Below are 13,570 nucleotides of genomic sequence, written 5' to 3' on the forward strand. Positions count from 1 at the left end.
AGTACTTTACACTTCTGGTCGTTTGTGTGGAGTTGTTCTTACACAGTCTGTATCGTCCACGTTTATCAGCATGGATGAGAAAAAGGCTCCTGAGTAAAAAAAGCTCATAAAATCTGGATGTGGAGTCAGTAGGTCATTGGCATTTAACTGTTGTAAATCTGCAGCGTCTGGAGACGGATGGAGAGTGGGTCAGAATATTAGAACAAAAGTGCGTCTGTAGCTCTGGTTTATGTTTGTTGTTTTCTTCCCTTTGCTGGTTGTTCTGTCCGTTACATGACTTTTATTTGTTGTTTCTTACCGTCTGGGCGGGGGCAGGGGTGGGGGGTGGGGGGCCTTGGCAAAGTCCAACTATGACAATACAAGCGCTGACAGAAAAGATCAGGATGAGATGAGAGAGCATCTCAAAGAGTTTCAGGAGAAGATCAGAAAAGTGCGTCTGGGTGTGAAGTTCATCAGGAGATACTTTATGGAGAAGAACATGAACACAGACAAACTGACCAACGTGGAAAAGAAGATCAATGAAATGATCAATTCTATCGACAAGGCCTCCGATCTCCAGAGCCTCCTGACAGTCAGTGCTGAGTGCAGATCTGTCATCACCCACCTGGAGGAGGTGAAGCTGGAGATCCTCAACTCACAGAACTGAAGAACAGAACTATCTATCTAAACACCTACAGAACAGAAGAGCTAATGTCAGTCCTCACTCATCATCGTGCTCTTCTCCACTGTTTGAGTTTTCAACCTCTGACATTTATGAATAATTCTGTATGAGATAATTATGAATCATTTATAATCTTTATTATGAGTCAACCTGTGATTTAAAGAGGTAAAGATGTGTGCAGGGAAAATGATAAACTTTAAATCAGATCTGTTCTTCAAACTGTTTTCCTCTGATGTTTCTCCATGTTTTAGTCAGTTCTTCTCTCTGACCCTCTGAAGTTGGATTTGGAGTTTAGTTTTGTTATTTAATGACACATTGACAGTGCACAGTCTACATGAACCTGAACCCGTCTCTGGACAGATTCATTTATTGATTGTATTTATTTGACCTTGACTGTCAACTCTTCTTCCTGTAGACCTGCAGCATGTTTTGCTACACCTGATGTAAAATCACTCTTTTCACCTTGTGTCTTCTGCACATATAGAAGCACAGTTTGGGTTTTGGAACATCTATTACACAATAGTTCTGAAATCTTACTGATTTCTTGGAGACAGTCACAGACCAGGAACTATGAAAGTCCGACTATTGCTCCTCCCCCCGCCCGTCCTGAGAAAGCACAGGCTCCGCCCTCCAAACGTGACATAGACTCTGAGTGAGCCGCCCTTCCTCCGCCGTCTCAGGGAGGGAGGGGGAGACAGGCGTGACCCTGACAGCGGCAGGAATAAACTTTTATTCATCATGGAGACACAGCGTGTTCAGCCGCATGTGTTGGACCTGGAATCAGACGAGGACTTTGAGGAGCACGAAGCTCAAGCACCGAGTCCACATCAACTGAACATTACTGATTGGTAAAGTTTTAATAAACACTAGTAGATCAACTTATTTTATCGTGTTCACTGCAGTGTAGAACAATGAGCTTCTGCTGTCACTTTTGTTTAGATGTTCATGTGGGAACTGTCAGAAGATGCGAGGTGGAGGCGGGGTGGAGGGGGGAGGCGGGGGAGGCGGTGGAGGCAGTAGAGGCAGTGCGTCATAGATGAATCTGCCGCGTCGTCGTTGTAGCAGCTTTAGTTCGTTGTCTCATGGGAAGGAAGCAGAAATACACAGCAATTTGTTAAAAAATGCCAAATCAATGTAAAAACCACTTGGGCGACAAATCCAAGGCCACACATCACTCTGAGAAGAAGAAAGATCTGAAAAGTGGATTTTACAGGAGATGGGCTCTTTAATCTCTTATTATTATTCTTATTAATGAATCACCTCAAAAAGTCGTTTGGAACCCGGGACACTGCCCTTGATTGGTTTTATTCCTCTCTTTTAGACAGAACCTTTGCGGTCACTACAGTTTTTCCTCTTCTGCCTGTTACCTGTGGTGTGCTACAAGGTTCTGTTTTAGGTCCCATTTTATTTTCTATTTATATGCTCCCCCTCGGACACATTATAGCCCACCATAACGTGTCCTTCCACTGCTGTGCCGACGACGCACGGATCTACCTCCCACTAGGGTAGTTCGGATGGACGATGTTATGGTCCATCATGATGTGCTCCCATGCTGATGCCCCGCCCCCTCCTGTCAGAAACACTGATCTTCTGTCGGCCTCGTTAACCTAAAAACTGTGCAGGGATTGAACTGTAAATCACATCACGAATAGAACCAATGTGAAGCTCGTTTAACCTGCAGAGACGTGACGTGTGTCTGTGAAAAGCTCGTTTAGGTCTTGCACCAGGTTACATTTCAGAACTTTTAACCCCGTAGGAGCCTAAGATCTTCAGGTCCCTGTGGTTGTTCCTCTTCAGCCTTAGATCCTCAGGTCCTTGTGGCTGTTCCAAAGTCCATGGAGCCTTTTCAGTTTGGGCGCCTCGGCTTTGGAACGACCTGCCTGAGGAGATGAGGCTCGCACCATCAGTATCATCTTTATTCTTATTCTATTTTATTAATGAATTTATTATAATTAATTGAATTTGTGCTTTTCTCGATGCTGTTTTTATGTTTTTTGTTCTTTGTGGCTTTTTCAGCACTTTGTAAACCTTGTTTTTAAAATTGCTTTATAATTAAAGATTTATTATTATTTTCAAGACTCCATTTTGTCGCTCACCCTCCGTTTCCAGCTCCACCAGTACAAGCCCAGCGTGACGTAAACTGTCACGCCCACGTCAGGACCTGCAGCTCTGGGGCGGATTGACCCGAGTGTGAAGCGTCTGGGGTGAAGATCGGCTCCTCCAAACCCGAGGTCGTGGTTCTCGACGGGAAAAAGACGAGAGGACGTGTGTTTCAGACGCCTGAGGAGGTTTTCATGTCCAACCAGGAGAGACGAAGAGGAAGAACATGGATGGATGATTATCTCTATATTTAAGAGTAAATCTACACACTTTTATTTTATATTCAAGTATTTTTTATTTCCTGTGTGAGCAGAAGTGTGAAAAACAGAAATGATCTGGATAAACAGAAAAGAAGCAAAAACAACTACAGGTAACAGATTATAAAGATCAAGATGTAAGTTTAATTTCAAATATGAACGACATGGAGTAAATCTGCAGATCTAAGGAGCATTTCTCTCATTTTGTTCTTTCTTGCTTCTGTGAAACGTCATTTAAGCGTCGGTTCTGAGCTTCTTGATTAGCAGAAGTGCTCCGTTCAGTTGACAATAAACAGAAACGTGTGTAAGTGTTTTTAGTTGATTTCGTTCTGCTCCTTCTGGAACGTTTCACTTTTATAATTCTAAAATCTCTTCACAGGTTAAAGGTTCAATATTTTAGTGTCTGATCCTGGAAAAGCTCGGAGAAAACAAGTCCTTCTCTCGTTTAGTCCAAATAAAAGTTTTCTCTGAGTCAGGTTCCTCAGGTTCCTCAGGTTCCTCAGGTCTCCTCAGGTTCCTCAGGCTCCTCAGGTTCCTCAGGTCTCCTCTGGGGCGACCACAGGACTGAAGGCGTCTGGTTGGTCGGTTCTTCGTGTTCAGGTCTGGATTTGGGTCGTGTGGAGCGGGTCAGGCGTGTCCGTTTATGATCTACGGTCGTCCTCCCAGCGCCTTCTGCTGGTCGTGGCTGGAGCAGGAGGAGAAGCGCCCCTCGTCTCTCTCCTCCTCCTCCTCCTCTTCTTCTCTCAGGTGTTTCTGGTGTTTCTGGAGGTTCTGGATGTTCTGGAGGTTCTGGATGTTCTGGAGGTTCTGGAGGCCGCGGGGTTCTTCAGGTTTCTCCACGAGCAGCTTCAGGCGGCTCAGGTGATGCAGAGCTCTGGAATCATCGACACGGGAAGAGTTAGAAAAAATGAAATGACACAAACGAGACACATCCAGTTATAAAAAACATAAATAAATAAATCAACTCCTGATGGATTTAAGATTTTACAGATTTTACGTTTACATGAAGTTTTTTATTCTGAATTCAAATCTTCTCCTTGGAGTTTACACGGAAATAATAATTCTGAATTAAGGTCCACGTGGAAAACTCCTTAAATCCTCTTTATTTTATTCAACTCAGCGTCTGGAGGTGGGGAAGGTTCTGATTGGATCCTGGTCTAAACCTCGTACCAGGTCCAGGTCTAAACCGGTTTAGACTTGGATCTGAACCGATTTAGAGCAGGACCTGGTACGAGGTTCGGATCCAGGTCCAAAAGAGTTCAGATTCTGGTCTTAAAAGCTTTGTTACGTCTCGGACCTCATCCAGATTTATTCTTCTGTGCTCTGAGGTCCGAGGTCCAGCTCCAGGGGCCTGAGACCAAAGGAGGACAGGACCTTCTCTGTGCCACGCCCCGACACGGTGGAGAGTTTTAAGTCTCGTCTTAAACCCCACTTGGTCCAGGTCTTTGGTCCAGGTCTTTGGTCCAGGTCTTTGGTCCAGGTCTTTGGTCCAGAGCTTTGGTCCAGAGCTTTGGTCCAGAGCTTTGGTCCAGAGCTTTGGTCCAGAGCTTTGGTCCAGGTCCAGAGCTTTGGTCCAGAGCTTTGGTCCAGGTCTTTGGTCCAGGTCTTTGGTCCAGGGTCAGGTTCATGTTCTGACCTCTGCAGTGAAGGTTCCTCCTCATCCTCCTCTGGACTCTGACACAAACACAGAAAAGAAAAAGTCAAACGTGTGAAAGAAACAAAACACAACTCCAGGAATAAATACATCATGAATTTTGGACTTCAGGTCATGTTGGATCCAAACAGCGGAAAACGACTCCAGAAATGTGTTTGTTGAACTTTGTAAATGTAAAAGTGAATCAGATGTGTGTGACTCAAACCTCCGTTCAAACTGTTTCTCTTCCCAACGGAATTGAAAAACAGTGAAAGGTGAAGGTGATGGGCAGGATTGATCCATCAAAACAAAATCCTGATCCTTCGCTCAACCTCGGTTATAAATTTAAAAAGTCGACGCCAAAGTGAAAGTCTCCAACTGTTCACCAAGAAACACCTTCCACTGCAAAGACCAAGACGTGATGTTTGTGTAAAACCACAAGAACAAGAAAGTGCAGCTCAGTCTGTTACACTTTATAACAACTACACCTTATTTAGCCTTAATAAAGCATGAACAAAGACTTAATTAATAATGAACAAAGACTTAAGTAATAATGATTCACACTTAGTAACTATTTAATTACTACCTTAATTAGCACTTGCACTTTATTTGCCTGTGCTGTAAATAGTTATTCATAATTATTTCATACTTAATTACTCATGAACTAACCATTTGAGCATTTATTAATCATTAGTAAACTATGAGAGAATGATTTACTAATAATGTAATACAATGATCATTCAGGCAGTTAAGTCTTTTTTAGAGCTTTTCTAAAGTGAAGACAAATTATGTTTTATTAAGCATTTACTAAACATGAATCATTATTAATTAAATCTTTGTTCATTATTAATTAAGTCTTTGTTCATGCTTTATTAAGGCTAAGTAAGGTGTAGTTATTATAAAGTGTAACAAACGGGATTTTGTTTTGTCGTGGCTCCACATACAAAATGTTCTCTGTAAACTCAGGGATGATTTCTTAGTCAGACAAATGTTTCCTTTTTGGTTCTTCCTGTGGATCAATCCTGCCCATCACCTTCACCTTTCACTAGTTTTCAATTCCGTTGGGAAGAGAAACAGTTTGAACGGAGGTTTGAGTCACACACATCTGATTCTGAAGTCCGTTTCTCGAGTTGTTTTCCACTGTTTGGATCCAACAACCACACGATTACGACGTCCGAATCCCAAAACTAAAATATGACAATATCAGAACCAGAAACAAAAGTGAAATGGTTCAAAAGACTTGAAAAGATCGACTTTGACAATAAACACGTCCCACTGGGAAAACAAACATGGAGGTTTCACTTTTTCACAGGATCAGTCACAGTGTGAACTGGACGATGACTCAAAGTCTGAAATTCAGGATGTGTGTTTGGTTTTGAGGACACACCTGCGTCAGGGTTTCCTGTAGTGTCCCCTGTCTGTCCTGTAGTGTCCCCTGTCTGTCCTGTAGTGTCCCCTGTCTGTCCTGTAGTCCTGTCTGTCCTGTGGTGTCCTGTAGTGTCCTGTCTGTCCTGTAGTGTCCCTGTCTGTCTGTCCTGTGGTGTCCCCTGTCTGTCCTGTGGTGTCCCCTGTCTGTCCTGTGGTGTCCCTGTCCCTGTCTGTCCTGTGGTGTCCTCTGTCTGTCCTGTGGTGTCCCCTGTCTGTCCTGTAGTGTCCCCTGTCTGTCCTGTGGTGTCCCCTGTCTGTCCTGTAGTGTCTCCTGTCTGTCTGTCCTGTAGTGTCCCCTGTCTGTCCTGTAGTGTCCCCTGTCTGTCCTGTAGTGTCCCCTGTCTGTCCTGTAGTGTCCCCTGTCTGTCCTGTAGTGTCCCCTGTCTGTCCTGTAGTGTCCCCTGTCTGTCCTGTGTCCTGTCTGTCCTGTCTGTCCCCTGTCTGTCCTGTAGTGTCCCCTGTCTGTCCTGTAGTGTCCCCTGTCTGTCCTGTAGTGTCCCTGTCTGTCCTGTAGTGTCCCCTGTCTGTCCTGTAGTGTCCTCTGTCTGTCCTGTAGTGTCCCCTGTCTGTCCTGTGGTGTCCCCTGTCTGTCCTGTAGTGTCCCCTGTCTGTCCTGTAGTGTCCCCTGTCTGTCCTGTAGTGTCCCCTGTCTGTCCTGTGGTGTCCTCTGTTGTGCGTCTTGTCTCCGGTGCAGCTCGGCCTCCACGGACTGAAGTCTGAACAGAATCTGTTTGACCGCCTCCAGAGGACCAGGCTGAGGACACAAGGACACAAGGACAGTGAGGACACGAGGACACAAGGACAGTGAGGACACAGTGAGGACAGAGTGAAAAAGTGAGGACACGAGGACAGAGTGAGGACACAAGGACAGAGTGAGGACACAAGGACAGGAGTGAGGACACGAGGACATGAGGACAGAGTGAGGACACAAGGACAGGAGTGAGGACACGAGGACAGAGTGAGGACACGAGGACATGAGGACAGAGTGAGGACACAAGGACAGGAGTGAGGACACGAGGACAGAGTGAGGACACGAGGACACAGTGAGGACACGAGGACAGGAGTGAGGACACGAGGACACAGTGAGGACACGAGGACAGAGTGAGGACAGGAGGACATGAATAAAGACATGAGGACAGAGTGAGGACACGAGGACACAGTGAGGACACGAGGACACAAGGACAGGAGTGAGGACACGAGGACAGGAGTGAGGACACGAGGACAGAGTGAGGACACGAGGACAGAGTGAGGACACGAGGACAGGAGTGAGGACACGAGGACAGAGTGAGGACACGAGGACAGAGTGAGGACACGAGGACAGAGTGAGGACAGGAGTGAGGACACGAGGACAGGAGTGAGGACACGAGGACAGAGTGAGGACACGAGGACAGAGAGGAGGAGACATGAGGACAGGAGTGAGGACACGAGGACAGAGTGAGGACACGAGGACAGAGTGAGGACAGGGGTGAGGACACGAGGACAGAGTGAGGACACGAGGACAGGAGTGAGGACACGAGGACAGAGTGAGGACACGAGGACAGAGTGAGGACACGAGGACAGGAGTGAGGACACGAGGACAGGAGTGAGGACACGAGGACAGGAGTGAGGACACGAGGACAGGAGTGAGGACACGAGGACAGAGTGAGGACACGAGGACAGGAGTGAGGACACGAGGACAGAGTGAGGACACGAGGACATGAGGACAGAGGGAGGACACGAGGACAGAGTGAGGACACGAGGACAGAGTGAGGACACGAGGACAGAGTGAGGACATGAGGACACAGAGGACATGAGGACACAAGGACAGGAGTGAGGACACGAGGACAGGAGTGAGGACACGAGGACAGAGTGAGGACACGAGGACAGAGTGAGGACACGAGGACAGAGTGAGGACACGAGGACAGGAGTGAGGACATGAGGACAGAGTGAGGACACGAGGACAGGAGTGAGGACAGGAGTGAGGACACGAGGACAGAGTGAGGACAGAGTGAGGACACGAGGACAGGAGTGAGGACATGAGGACAGAGTGAGGACACGAGGACACGAGGACAGGAGTGAGGACACGAGGACAGAGTGAGGACACGAGGACAGGAGTGAGGACAGGGAGTGAGGACACGAGACAGAGTGAGGACACGAGGACAGAGTGAGGACAGAGGAGGACACGAGGACAGGTGAGGACAGTGAGGACACGAGGACAGAGTGAGGACACGAGGACAGGAGTGAGGACACGAGGACAGAGTGAGGACACGAGGACAGAGTGAGGACACGAGGACAGAGTGAGGACAGGAGGTGACATGAATAAAGACATGAGGACAGAGTGAGGACACGAGGACACAGTGAGGACACGAGACATGAGGACACGAGGACAGGAGTGAGGACAGAGTGAGGACACGAGGACAGAGTGAGGACACGAGGACAGGAGTGAGGACAGGAGTGAGGACACGAGGACAGGAGTGAGGACACGAGGACAGAGTGAGGACAGAGTGAGGAGCAGGTACCTGGTTGTTCCGGGTCCCAGGTTCTGGTTCAGGTTCTAGTTCTGGTTCTGGTTCCAGGTTCTGTCTCGGTTCTGGACTCACTGAAACAAACAAAGGTTCTGTTGTCGTCCCTTCATGTCCTGGAGACTGTGGCGCTAACAGGAGGCCCTGGTCTGTCTGGGAGACTCTGGGAGACTCACTTTGATTTGATGAAGTGATGTTGTGTTGAGTGACAGTCATGTGACGTCTTCACCGTTTGGTTTGTTTGTTTGTGTTTTTTCTGCACAAACTCTGACGTTTCACAAACTTTTTAGGATCAGAGTCGAGATTTAAACGTTTTCACTCATATTGAATCAAAAATGCACCGTATCGGAAAGCGTATCGTATCGTGGCCTGTGAATCGTATCGGCAGCTTCTTAGCGATACCAGCCCTGACGTGTACATCCAGTCTCCACAGTAACCGCTGAACAGTACATCATAGAAGTACATGTACAACACCCCCACAGTCACTAAAGCCTAAAGCCTCGTGTTTGTGCTCAGGTTAATGTGGTTCTGACCTGGAGGGTCTGGACTGTGGGTCTGGACTGTGGGTCTGGACTGTGGGTCTGGACTGTGGTTCTGGACTGTGGTTCTGGACTGTGGGTCTGGACTGTGGGTCTGGACTGTGGGTCTGGACTGTGGGTCTGGACTGTGGTTCTGGACTGTGGTTCTGGACTGTGGTCTGGACTGTGGGTCTGGACTGTGGGTCTGGACTGTGGGTCTGACCTGGAGGGACTGGACTTCCTGTGGCTGAGTTCTGAAGAGAGTCCAGGACCTGGTCTGCCTTCTGGATCAGGGACTCGAGTCTCCGGTCTGAAAGAAAGTCACAGTCACACTGTGTGTTTGGGGCTTGTGTGTATGTGTGTCGGGGGTCGTGTGTGTGTGTCGGGGGTCGTGTGTGTGTGTACCTCTGTAGTGGGTGGAGTCGGCGCTCGTGTGTGTCGAGGGTCATGTGTGTGTGTGTCGGGGGCTGTGTGTGCGTGTACCTCTGTAGTGGGTGGAGTCAGGGGTCGTGTGTGTCGGGGGTTGTGTGTGTGTGTGTGTCGGGGTCGTGTGTCTGTGTGTGTCGGGGTCGTGTGTGTGCGTGTACCTCTGTAGTGGGTGGAGTCGGGGCTCGTGTGTGTCGAGGGTCGTGTGTGTGTGTGTGTGGGGTCGTGTGTGTGTGTCGGGGGTCGTGTGTGCGTGTACCTCTGTAGTGGGTGGAGTCAGGGGTCGTGTGTGTTGGGGGTCGTGTGTGTGTGTGTGTGTGTGGGGGGGTCGTGTGTGTGTGTCGGGGGTCGTGTGTGCATGTACCTCTGTAGTGGGTGGAGTCAGGGGTCATGTGTGTCGGGGGTCGTGTGTGTGTGTGTGTGTGGGGGGGGGGTCGTGTGTGTGTGTGTATCGGGGGTCGTGTGTGCGTGTACCTCTGTAGTGGGTGGAGTCGGGGCTCATGTGTGTCGGGGGTCGTGTGTGTGTGTGTGTGTCGTGGGTCGTGTGTGGTTGTGGGGTCGTGTGTGTGTGTGTGTGTCGGGGTCGTGTGTGCGTGTACCTCTGTAGTGGGTGGAGTCAGGGGTCGTGTGTGTGTGTCGGGGGTCGTGTGTGTGTGTCGAGGATCGTGTGTCCTGTGTGTGTCGGAGGTTGTGTGTGTGCGTGTACCTCTGTAGTGGGTGGAGTCGGGGCTCGTGTGTGTCGAGGGTCGTGTGTGTGTGTGTGTCGGGGGTCGTGTGTGTGTGTCGGGGGTCGTGTGTGCATGTACCTCTGTAGTGGGTGGAGTCAGGGGTCGTGTGTGTGTGTGGGGGGGTCGTGTGTGTGTGTGTGTCGGGGGTCGTGTGTGCGTGTACCTCTAGTGGGTGGAGTCAGGGGTCATGTGTGTCGGGGGTCGTGTGTGTGTGTGTGTGGGGGGGGGGTCGTGTGTGTGTGTGTGTCGGGGGTCGTGTGTGTGTGTACCTCTGTAGTGGGTGGAGTCGGGGCTCATGTGTGTCGGGGGTCGTGTGTGTGTGTGTGTCGGGGGTGGTGTGTGTGTTGGGGGTCGTGTGTGTGTGTCGGGGGTCGTGTGTGTGCATGTACCTCTGTAGTGGGTGGAGTCGGGGGCTCGTGTGTGTCGGGGGTCATGTGTGTGTGTGTGTGTGTGTGTGTGTCGGGGGTCGTGTGTGTGTGCGTGTACCTCTGTAGTGGGTGGAGTCAGGGCTCGTGTGTGTCGGGGGTAGTGTGTGTGTGTGTGTGTGTGGGGGGTCGTGTGTGTGTGTCGGGGGTCGTGTGTGCATGTACCTCTGTAGTGGGTGGAGTCAGGGGTCATGTGTGTCGGGGGTCGTGTGTGTGTGTGTGTGTGGGGGGGGGTCGTGTGTGTGTATCGGGGGTCGTGTGTGCGTGTACCTCTGTAGTGGGTGGAGTCGGGGCTCATGTGTGTCGGGGTCGTGTGTGTGTGTGTGTCGGGGGTCGTGTGTGTGTTGGGGTGTGTGTGTGTGTGTGTGTCGGGGTCGTGTGTGCGTGTACCTCTGTAGTGGGTGGAGTCAGGGGTCGTGTGTGTGTGTCGGGGGTCGTGTGTGTGTGTCGAGGATCGTGTGTCCTGTGTGTGTCGGAGGTTGTGTGTGTGCGTGTACCTCTGTAGTGGGTGGAGTCGGGGCTCGTGTGTGTCGAGGGTCGTGTGTGTGTGTGTGTCGTCGGGGTCGTGTTTGTGTGTCGGGGTCGTGTGTGCGTGTACCTCTGTAGTGGGTGGAGTCAGGGGTCGTGTGTGTGTGTGGGGGGTCGTGTGTGTGTGTGTGTCGGGGGTCGTGTGTGCGTGTGTACCTCTAGTGGGTGGAGTCAGGGGTCATGTGTGTCGGGGGTCGTGTGTGTGTGTGTGTGTGTCGGGGTCGTGTGTGTGTGTGTGTGTACCTCTGTAGTGGGTGGAGTCGGGGCTCATGTGTGTCGGGGGTCGTGTGTGTGTGTGTGTCGGGGGTGGTGTGTGTGTTGGGGGTCGTGTGTGTGTGTCGAGGGTCGTGTGTGTGCATGTACCTCTGTAGTGGGTGGAGTCGGGGCTCGTGTGTGTCGGGGGTCATGTGTGTGTGTGTGTGTGTGTGTGTGTGTCGGGGGTAGTGTGTGTGTCGGGGGTCGTGTGTGTGCGTGTACCTCTGTAGTGGGTGGAGTCAGGGCTCGTGTGTGAAATGCGCTGAGCGAAGTGCAGACGGAGACTCTTCAGCGCCTCCTCACTGTCCACCTGCAAACAACACACACATTTAAAGCTGCACTGTGTAACTTTCTTTTCTGTCTTCATGGAAACTGAACCGGACACAGTTCCAGGTCAGATCTGTGGAGAGGCGACCCCGCTCACAGTCACAATGTCTGTTTTTCTGGGTGTTTTTGAGCCATAAATCCTCCTGTGATTGAATAAATGTAAAGTCGAGTTGTTTAAAGTCGCATTGTGGAACATTCCAGACAGAACAGGTGACGGACCTGCCACCAAAAAGTTACGCAGGCGTGTCACGATACGATATCGTCACGGTCTGAACCTCACGATACGATATTTACTGTGATATGGAGGCTCACGATATTCTACAGAATAACAGAGTGACATTATAAAACACTTTGAGTTTCAGTTTCATTTTCAGATCAGTGACTTTTTGAACAGAGTGAAAAAAATTTGACACTGAAGTGAAAAATTCTAAAATAAACAATTGTAATAAAAGTTTATGAGGAGAATCGAGGAGTCGAGTCGTTTAGTCCGACAGAAACTGAACCACATCAGCCACAAGGACGAACTGTTTTTATCAGAGACGTTAGTTTATGTAAATGAGTCATGTGACTTTAAGTTTAGTTTGTGTAAAATGTTCATAAATCTGCATTAAACACTTTATTACTCAGTGTAGATTTGAGTCGTCGTCGTAGGAAATAAAAACAAATTTAAATGTGATGATATTTTATATTTCAGTTCCAGTTTTTCCTCTTAAACCTTTTAGAGTCGACGTTGTCACCGTGGAAACTGGATCAAATCTCTTTATTTTCTGTGATGTGTTTGTTTTTTCTTGAGCTGTTTGAGGCAGTTCTGGTGTAAAAGTTTCACGTAGAGTTTTTTGTCTCGACTTGATTTAGTGAAACCTTCTTGAACGTTTTGGGCGTGTGGGTTTATCCAGGTCCTTCTCATGTTGGAGTTTTTCTCGCTCTTTGTCCGTCAACTTTTCTCTTTTTTCTCGTTTCTCGTCACAAACACAAAATGTTTGTGGAGCTCAGACTTAAAGTGTCTGGTGCGTCCACAGCGGCGCACAGGCCAACCGCCGCCGCAAAGGATCATGGTCCATGTAGTTTACTGAGCAAAACAGACTCAACACTCTGATTTTGATCTAAAGACGCTCAGTTTAATACAAGACCAGACCACGACCGTATCGAGACATCAACAATATCGATACACCTCTAGTAGTTTTAGATGAGCGCCCCCTGCAGGTGTCATCTACTGAAACACAGAGGCTCAAATACAGAGATAAAGAATAATTTTGACAGCTTCTGTATGTGTGTGTGTATTTGTGCGTGTGTGTGTATTTGTGTGTATTTGTGTGTGTGTTACCTGATCGTCGTGTAGTTCTTGGACCCAGGACGGAGCAAAGGAGCCATAGTCTGCACACAAACACACAAACATACCAACACACACACAAACACACACACACACAAACACACAAACACACCAACACACAAACACACCAAACACACAAAAACACACAAACAGTCGGTGAGTTTAAAGTGAGACAAAATCACTACACACACAGTTGAGTTCATGTTCCGATCACATGACTCAGAGCGTCTGCACCTCTGGAGTTTTCTCCCCACGTGTCGAAGCGCCGCAGACGGTGAAACCCGCGATCGCTCGTCTCCGCGTCCGTCCTACACGCACTTCCCTTACTCCACTTACCCGCTTCATTCTGTAAACACGAATGTCTTAAATCGTCCCGTCTTAGCGCTGTGGAGCATAAACCTCGGCGCAGACCCATAAATCAGAAACGACCAGTGTTGGGAAGGTTACTTTTAA

The 13,570-nt window shown here is 49.0% G+C and overlaps 1 protein-coding gene across 2 annotated transcripts in view; it reads right to left on the minus strand.

Annotated features, from left to right (window-relative positions):
- Positions 1 to 3,031: 3,031 nt before the first annotated feature.
- The window catches only part of cunh18orf54 (chromosome unknown C18orf54 homolog), a 24,590-nt gene continuing 14,051 nt past the window's right edge, over positions 3,032 to 13,570 (minus strand). The window contains exons 8-14 of one of the 2 annotated variants that reach the window (XM_055159916.1): positions 13,112 to 13,161; positions 11,683 to 11,770; positions 9,322 to 9,408; positions 8,578 to 8,657; positions 4,655 to 4,692; positions 3,550 to 3,892; positions 3,032 to 3,503 (exon numbers count right to left, since the gene is read on the minus strand). In XM_055159916.1, the coding sequence (XP_055015891.1) occupies positions 3,667 to 3,892; positions 4,655 to 4,692; positions 8,578 to 8,657; positions 9,322 to 9,408; positions 11,683 to 11,770; positions 13,112 to 13,161 (569 nt within the window). In that variant the 3' untranslated portion in view covers positions 3,032 to 3,503; positions 3,550 to 3,666. The other variant, XM_055159917.1, reaches the window with a different exon arrangement.

The sequence above is a fragment of the Boleophthalmus pectinirostris genome, unplaced genomic scaffold (assembly GCF_026225935.1).
Source record: "Boleophthalmus pectinirostris isolate CB_2022bp ecotype Guang Dong unplaced genomic scaffold, ASM2622593v1 HiC_scaffold_2825, whole genome shotgun sequence".
In the NCBI taxonomy this organism is placed as follows: Eukaryota; Metazoa; Chordata; class Actinopteri; order Gobiiformes; family Gobiidae; genus Boleophthalmus; species Boleophthalmus pectinirostris.